Here is a 9,064-nt window from a genome sequence, read left to right as displayed (position 1 = left end):
GGAACCCATGTCCCTTGTCTAGCGAGTGCTACTTAGTTGATGGCGAGTCCCTCTGTCATAAAACAGTTTCATTGTCCTTGATTCACATAATCAGGGTAACAATACTTTATTCTTCCTGCCCCAATAACAGAGAAACTGGGGATCCCACAGCAGCCAAAGTGACCCTTTGGGCTGCTGTGGGTTCATGCTAGGCGGGGTGGGTGTGCCTATGCCAACAAGATCAGCCCCTGAAATTCTTTTCAACAACTCGCCACAATTCACCACCAGATGTCAGGGTAGAGCTCATCCTGACTCTGTTTACACATGGTTAATAGATCATATATATACAAGTGATTGCAAAGTCCTTATATCAGGTTTGTAGCAGCGATGGAACAAACTGCTAGCTTGCAAAAGTCTCTCTGGAATCACCCAAACAGATTGGGAGTCATCAGTCCTTGTTTAGCGCTTCCTTGCTAGAAATCCAGTCCAGAGAAGTGAAGCAGGAAATGAAGACAAAATGGAACTGTCTTGGATGCCTTTTTATATCCTCTATCATGTGCATGGAAATTTACTGTCCCAAACAATGCCCACAGCCCCCGTTTGTGGAAAGTTACTGGCCCAAGATGGAGTCCAGGATCACATGCCCTTACGTGGCTGCTGACTCAGAGAGGGTGATCAGTTGCCCCTCGGTGTCTGTCTCTGCAGGAAGACTTACTGGGCAGGATGAGTTTCTTCTATGGCCCATTGTTAGAGTGAAGTGAAGTGTCCTTAATGGGCCATCAACACATAGCTGTCTATCCTTAATAGCAATCGTATCTGGTGGTGTTACCCAGGAATACAACACATGTATAAAATACAAGTACATAGGCAACATTTATAACTTTAGACACAAAGATGATACATGGATTTAACCAGGATAATCATATTTGATAGATTGTAACTTTTCCATTAACACCTTACAAGCAGGGCTGGATTATCCAATAGGCAGACTAAGCACATGCTTAGGGCACCAGCAAAGCAGGGGGCACCAAAAAAAATGAGATTTTTTTTTTAATTTGATATTTGATATTTCAAAAAAAGCATCAAAGTAGTCATCATGGGAAAAATCAGAACTTTGTTAGACTTCCTTACACTCCACTACACACTTTCCCCCCGTTTTTCTGTTCTCTTTTCCCCACCTAAACCAGGGGGGCGTCCTACTAACGTAGATCGAAATAATACGAGGAAATCAGAGACTGTAACTGATCATCCTACTCCTGGTGGTAAAACAGACATTGTTTTAGAAGGTCTGGATGTGTCAGAGACTGAACCTGCTCATGCTATAAATAATCGGAGAAAAGATCCTGGTATGTGGGTTGATTTCGGTATCGATGGTGTAGCTTACTGGATAGATCGTGGACCAAATGACTGTCAACACCACACTGGGCCATTTGAGAAATCACGTCGGACTTTTACCAATGGCAAACAAACAAAATATTGTCCACAAAAAATATTTTTCGGCATGAAAGCAAATGGTGAGAAATACACTCAAGAATGGCTACTGTATTCACCATCAACAGGGTCTGTGTACTGTTTTCTTTGAAAACTTTTTGCATATAAACCTTCAACATCCCGGTTTGCTGCAGATGGATTTAGTGACTGGCAGAATACTGTTTTAATTGAACAACATGAAAATAGCACTACTCACAGAGATTCAATGTTGACATATTTAAATCAAAGACAGGGCTTTGGATTGACACAAAAATTGGAAGAACAAATTAAAGGGGAGCGTGAATACTGGCAACATGTCTTGCAGTGTGTTATAGCTGTTATTCAAACATTAGCTGAACATGATCTGCCTTTCTGGGGATCAAATGACACATTTGGATCATTGCAGAATGGAAATTTCTTGGGATTGTTGGAGCTTGTGGCTCAGTTTGACCATTTTTAGCAGGCCATATCTCAAAATATGGGAATGCTGGCAAAGGTAACCCATCATACTTATCCAAGACAATACACATCTACCCCAATATAACGTGACCCAATATAACACGAATTCGGATATAATGCGGTAAAGCAGCGCTCCGGTGGGGCGGGGCTGCGCGCTCTGGCGGATCAAAGCAAGTTCAATATAACGCGGTTTCACCTATAACGCGGTAAGATTTTTTGGCTCCCGAGGACAGCGTTATATCGGGGTAGAGGTGTATGTGATGAACTCATTGGTCTAATGAGGGACAACATTTGTTCAGCTATTGTGGATGAAATAAGTACTGCTGGGTACTTCAGTTTATCAGTTGACTCTACACCTGATCTTTCACATATTGATCAATTGAGTATTGTACTAAGATATGTGTCTCCCACAGATGGAAAACCAGTTGAATGATTTATAACATTCCTCAATTTGAAAAGCCACACTGGTGAAAAAATGGCAAATCAAGTACTGCATTATCTGTGCCAAGTTTGCAAAATAGATTTCTCGAAGTGCCGAGGTCAATCTTATGACAACACTGCCAACATGTCAGGGCGTTATCAAGGAATGCAGAAGAAGCTTTTAGAACAGAACAAATATGCCATATTCATACCATGTGCTGCACACTCTCTCAATCTTGTTGGCCACAGTGCTGTTGATCGTTGTCCGGTGGCAGTAAGGTTTTTCTCAACAGTCCAGTTACTTTATACATTTTTCTCTGCCTCAACACACCGATGGGTAGTTCTTAAAACATATTTGGGCAATGATCCTGTGTTGAAATCTCTTTCTAATACTCGCTGGGAGGCACATGCAGTGGCAACAAGTGCAATTCTGGAGTCCTACTCAAAGATTGTGGATGCATTAGAAAGTATAGCTGAAGACCAATCATAAAAGGGAGAAACTATATGAGAGGCAGAAAAGATTGCAAACAAGATGCAAGAACTAGAGTTTGTATTCATGTTGACCATGTGGAATGAAATTTTACAACACTTTTACCACACAAGTCAAGCTCTCCAAGAGAAAGAATTGGATTTGAAAACATGTGCAGACCTCTGTCAATCATTAGCAGACCACTTACACACTTTGAGGAATGATTTTGAAAGTTTTGAAGACATATCAAAAGATATCTTGCCTGATACTAACTACAAAGAAGCCCACTCCCGCAAGCGAATCAGGAAAAAACAAGCAAATGATAGCAGTGCAACAGAAACAGCATTGAATCCTAGAGACAAATTTCACGTATCTACTTACTACGCTATAATTGATACACTTGAAGCTCATATGAAGAGGAGAGGTGAAGTGTACAAAGAAGTATCAAGTAGATTTTCTTTTCTAAACGATATGGACTTATCTGACGAACAATATTCACAAGGTTCCCAAAAGCTAGTTGACTCATACCTTGTTGACTTGAACATGAATCTCTGTGGAGAAGTATGGCAGTTCCACTGTTATATGCGCGCAAAGTTTAATGAAACAAGAAAAATGAAATTCAGTCACATTGATCTTCATGACACAAGATTGAAAGACGGAATACAATGTGGATTTCCAAATGTAGAGATCGCACTACGTATTTTTCTAACATTGATGATTACTAACTGCTCCGCAGAACGCTCTTTTTCTCAGCTGAAAAGAATAAAAAACCCTCAGAGAACAACAATGTGTCAGGACAGACTTGATTCACTTTCCCTATTGTGTATGGAAGCGGACATGCTTCGTCGAGTCAGCTTCGATTAACTTATCCAGAATTTTGCAATCAGAAAATCTAGAAAGAAGCTATTTTAATTTCAGCATACATGTAAGTTTTGTGTCATTTCGAAAAATAAAATTTTATTTTACGGTATAGTATTGTTTTTATTTTGAATTACATATGGGGAGGCACCCTAATCTTTTCAGTGCTTATGGCCTCTAAAGGTCTTAATCCAGCCCTGCTTACAAGACATACTTGGTACACACCTTGTTGCAATTGTATAACAGTGGTAGCAGCAATGATACAAATGGTCATTTTCAATCATAGAGCATCACACTTTGTACCCCCTGGTTTTGAGTTGCGTGAGCTTGAACACAATACACCTCTACCCCGATATAACGCTGTCCTCGGGAGCCAAAAAATCTTACTGCATTATAGGTGAAACCGCATTATATCGAACTTGCTTTGATCTGCCAGAGTGCACAGCCCCGCCCCTCCCCCCGGAGCGCTGCTTTACCGCGTTATATCCGAATTCATGTTATATCGGGTCGTGTTATATCGGGGTAGAGGTGTATATTATTTCCACTTTGCAATAATCTCCTCCATTGTTTCTGTTCAAATATCTCCATGGGTGGTTTGAGTTTTAATTTTCAAACTACAGAAGGGACTGAACCTCAGTGAGGACTTGTGTTGATGCTAAGGGTATGTCTACACTACAGGATTAATCCGAATTTAGATAATTCGAATTTGGGAAACAGGTTGTATAAATTCGATTGTGCACGGCCACACTAAGCACATTAATTCGGTTTTTAACCACATTAATTCGGTGGTGTGCGGCCACACTACCCCATTTATTTTAATCACATTAATTCGGTGGTGTGCGGCCACACTAACCCTAATTCGAATTAACAAAATCGATTTTGACGCTACTCCGTTCGTCGAGGTGGAGTACAGAAATCGATTTAAAGCGCCCTTTAATTCGAATTAACTGGCTCTGTAGTGTGGACGGGTGAAGGGTTAATTCGGATTAACGCAGCTAAATCCGAATTAAAGTCGTAGTGTAGACCAGGCCTTAGGGAGTTTTTTCTTTAGGTAAAAAGGGTTTTAATTATGTTTGTACATCTATAACTCATAACTTGACATTATTGGGCAGTGAAGCCATGTTGCGTGGCCTTTCGCCTGTGGCTGCCGTCATGGTTTCACACTTGAGATTAAATGGGGATGGAGGAGGATGGGAGAATGAGGCAGCAAAAAAACAGATTGTGTGTTTGTCTGTGAATGGGGAATAGATCCCCAAAGCCTTTCCCATCCCCCAACCCCTCGGCTCTAACCCACTAGGCCAGACTCCCCTCTCAGAGCTGGGACCAGATTCCAGGAGCCTTCTGCTCTAACCATTAGACACCATTCTCCTCCCAGAGCTGGAACCCAGAAGTCCCGGCTCCCAGCCCTCCCAACCTCCTCTAAGCCACTAAACTGTACTCTCTTCTCAGAGCCAAGGTTAGAACCCAGGAGTCAGCAACGGTCAGCCAGGAGAAGGGGAAAGGTTAAAGGTCAGTGAGCGTTAGCCAGGAGAAGATTAAAGGTCAGAGAAGATCACCCTAGGGACAGGGGAAGGTTAAAGGCCAGGAAGAATTAGACAGGGAAGAGTTAGAGGTCATCAAGGGTGTGACAGGTTCCCCCCGGGGTGTCACCTTGAACTGGGATACCAATGAGCCCCCCGACCCACCATCCTGGGCTCCCTCTCACACTGTGCTGCTGTGACAAGTTGCTAAGCCCTCTCCAGGCTCCAGCCTCACTTTCACCAGCATACATACAGGTAGGGACACACCCAGCTGCAGTTACATGCAGACGCTCTGACCATGGGAAGGCTCCATTTGGGGCACCTCCCAGTTCCTAAGGCACGCACCCCCTCTGTAGCATAAAGCCAACATTATACTGTCTTACGCTGCACAGGGAACTGTACAGCATAAGCTCATAAAATTCGCCCCCTCCCTCAATGGGGAGAGGAATATGCGACAGCTTTCTCCCCCTGAGTAATGATTCCCACACAGTGGTTTTAGACAAAGCAAAAACAAATTTATTAACTACAAAAGATAGACGTTAAGTGATTATAAGGGATAGCAAACAGATGAAAGCAGATTACCTAGCAAATAAACAAAAATGCAAACTAAGCTAATATACTAAATGGATTGGATATGAATAGCAGATCCTCACCCTAAGTGATTATACAAGCAGGCTGAAGATTCTTAAGGGCCAGCTGCACTTGCTTACAGCTTGGAATCCCCAGATGTTCCATTTACAGGCCAAAAATCCCTTTAGCCTGGCTCCAGCACTTCCCCCAGTTCAGTCTTTGTTCCTCGGGTGTTTCCAGGAGTCTCTTTGGGTGGGGAGTCAGTGAAGAACCAAGAAGATGTCGCTCCCCTGCCTTATATAGCTTTTGCATATGGCGGGAACCCTTTGTTTCAAAGCTTGGTTCCCATGCCAGTCAGTGGAAAAATACTGACATCCCAAGATGGAGTCCAGCACCAGGTGATCTGGTCACGTGTCCCTGAAGTGTCACAGCAGCCATTACTCGGAGGCTGTCCGTAGTAAGATAAGCTTATCCTAAGGCTATTGTTTCTTCCTAATGGCTCATTAACCTGAATGGGCCCTTCCCAGCCAGCCGTCTAAACTGAGAGCATTTTGCCTAGTGGGTGTTACCCAGATGTAACTACATGTGAGATACAGATACATAGTCATTATTAATAACTTTAGATACAGAAATGATACATGCATACAAATAGGATAATCATATTCAGCAAATCATAACCTTTCCAGTGACATCTCACATGCCTCATCTTGCATAAAATACATCATAATTATGATATAATCATATTATACTAATATCACTATGAAGAATATGGGGTGCAGTGTCACAAAGGGCTAACTAGGGTGCAGAGGAGGATTACAATCAGCAATTTCTAGGTCAACAAAAGCCAGCCAAGGGTCCACAAGAATTCAGGACAATGTCACCAACTCTTGAGATGTTATCATGTATCTTGTAATATCTCATGTTTTTCATCAAGCCCCAGCTCTTGGACTCACAAGATTGGCTAAGACTCACAGCTTCCATTCAATATAAAATGCCAGTTTCTACCACCGGTGGTGACAGAAGAACGCTTACAAATGCAAAGCCAGGGGACCTTGAAGGCTCGGTAACCAGCAGGTGAATAAGAATCCCAAATTTATGCTTTTTTTTAAATCTCAAGACTTTTAAGGTGATCTCTGGATGGGGGTGGAGGGGCAACTCATAATTTCTGAACATGCGGGATTGGCAACACTGTCAGAACAACTTTATTTCAGTTCATCAAAGCATCACACTGCTCATGCTCACTCTACCATTCTCCAACATCAGTACTTTCCTGTTAGTAATAGTATGATTGAGCAATTAGCGATAGTACCCATTTGCAAAAGGGCCCTTTAATAGTGTAGAATAGCATAACAAGAACCGATGGCTGGAAGTTAAAGCTAGAGAGATTCATACTGAACGTAAGGTACATAGGGAGGTTGATTAACCATTGAAACAAATTCCCAGTGTAATTGGTGGATTCTCCATCTCTTGGAATCTTCTAATCAAGCCTTTTTGGAAGATTTGTATTAGCCAATTACAAGTTGTTGGGCTCAATACAAGGGTAACTGGGTGAAATGTAATGGCCTGTATGATGCAGGAGATGAAACTAAAGGATCTAATTTTCCTTTCTGGCCTTAAACTTTATGAATCTCTGAAATCTATAACAGAATAGTCCAGAGTCATCACCTATGACAAGCTCATATTAATGGTCTTCACATCTATGAATCTGTGAAATCTATGAACGTCAAGCACAGTGGTGTTCAGTCCGGCCAGGAGACTCTGCTCCTCACAGAAGGGCCAAACTGAAGCCATTTTGTATTTCCCTGAACACAAAATAGGTGGAAGATTTTTTTCTTTTTAATATGTTAAGTCACATTTGCTGTTTAGCAAATTCCTTCTGCGCCCAAACTGTAGTGGTTAGCAGCTCCTCCTTATGAGACCAAATGACCGTGTATGTGGGGCTGTGCGCTCCCTGCCCCCCTGGTAATTCCCACCACCTTTCTCTATCGAGGTCATTAAGGAAATATCTTCCCACAGACCTTCCTTCTCAGGGAGTCCTTTACCTCCCTGTTCCTCAGGCTGTAGATCAGGGGGTTCAGCATGGGGATGACAATGGTGTAGAACACTGAGATGACCTTGTCCTGGTCCATTGAGTCCCCCGCTCTGGGCTTGATGTACATGAAGAAGACCGTGCCATAAAAGAGAAAGATGGCCACGAAGTGGGAGGCACAGGTGGACAGGGCCTTCCGGCGACCCTCTGCTGAGCTCATCCTCCCAACAGTGATCAAGATGTAGCCGTAGGATACCAGAATGATGGTCAAGGTGGTCATGGTTGCCAGGGCGGAGAAGATGTAGAGAATTACCTTGGCCATGGTGGTGTCACTGCAGACAAGCTGCAGCAGAGGGGGGATATCACAGAAATAGTGATTGATGTGGTTGGGGCCGCAGAAGGGCAGCCGGAAGACATTGCTGGTCTGCACGGCTGAGTTGGCCATGCTGAGGGTGTAGGCCACAGCCACCAGCCGTATGCACATCCCCCGGGACATGAGAGTGTGGTAGAGAAGGGGGCGGCAGATGGCCACAAACCGGTCATAGGCCATGGTGGCCAGGAGCAGGCACTCGGCTGTGCCATGGAGTAAGAAGAAAGCCATCTGTGCCACGCAGCCAGTGTAGGAGATGGACTTGTCGGTGGCGAGGAAATCAGCCAGCAGCCGGGGGGTGACCACGGAGGAGTAGCAGACGTCGACGAAGGAGAGCGTGCTGAGGAAGTAGTACATGGGGGTGTGGAGGTGGGGGTCAGCGTGGATCAAGGCCATCATGCCCAGGTTTCCCATCAGTGTCATGATGTAAATCAGCAGGAAGGAGCCAAAGAGCAGCCCCTGCAGGTCCGTACGGTTCGTGAGGCCCAGCAGGATGAAATGGGTCACAGCGGTGTCATTCCCTCCAGCAGCCATCACCTTGAGATGCTTCACCTGCCGAGGGGAGCAGACATTACACACCTTTCAGTGAGACACAGTACATGGTTAGTGCTGGAGTCCCAGCCCCCGTGCCCACAGAACAGGGACAACATGGGCAGCGGGAGGCGTGCTGATCACCTCACCACTCATTCTCAGACACACCCTGCCAATGTGCCTTCACCTTGAGGTAAGAGGCAAGAGTCGGTTCAGTCTCTGGCCCATCCCATGCTTGGCCTGCCGATCACCATTGCTAGCAGGAAAGCCAACTGGAGTCAGTTCTGACTGAGACTGTCGAGGTGAGAATGCTTGGCAAACTAGGGACTGGCCTTGCCCCCCCTCCCCCGCCAATCTCATTCCATAGAGTTTATAGCCAGAAGGGCCCA

At 44.4% G+C, this 9,064-nt stretch overlaps 1 protein-coding gene across 1 annotated transcript; it reads right to left on the bottom strand.

Moving 5' to 3' along the window:
* Window positions 1–7,739: 7,739 nt before the first annotated feature.
* On the bottom strand, window positions 7,740–8,699 carry LOC112114528 (olfactory receptor 5B21-like). The gene has a single exon (XM_024211296.2). The coding sequence runs from the start codon at window positions 8,676–8,678 to the stop codon at window positions 7,740–7,742; it is 939 nt and encodes a 312-aa protein (XP_024067064.2). The 5' UTR covers window positions 8,679–8,699.
* Between the last annotated feature and the right edge of the window lie 365 nt (window positions 8,700–9,064).

The sequence above is a fragment of the Terrapene carolina genome, unplaced genomic scaffold (genome assembly GCF_002925995.2).
Source record: "Terrapene carolina triunguis isolate 2854851 unplaced genomic scaffold, T_m_triunguis-2.0 Scaffold926, whole genome shotgun sequence".
In the NCBI taxonomy this organism is placed as follows: domain Eukaryota; kingdom Metazoa; phylum Chordata; order Testudines; family Emydidae; genus Terrapene; species Terrapene triunguis.
This window is presented reverse-complemented; position numbering and strand designations above follow the sequence as displayed.

Excerpts from the sequence above, each read along its gene's own strand:
- LOC112114528 (XM_024211296.2), bottom strand. The coding sequence starts at position 8,678 with ATGGCTGCTGGAGGGAATGACACCGCTGTGACCCATTTCATCCTGCTG.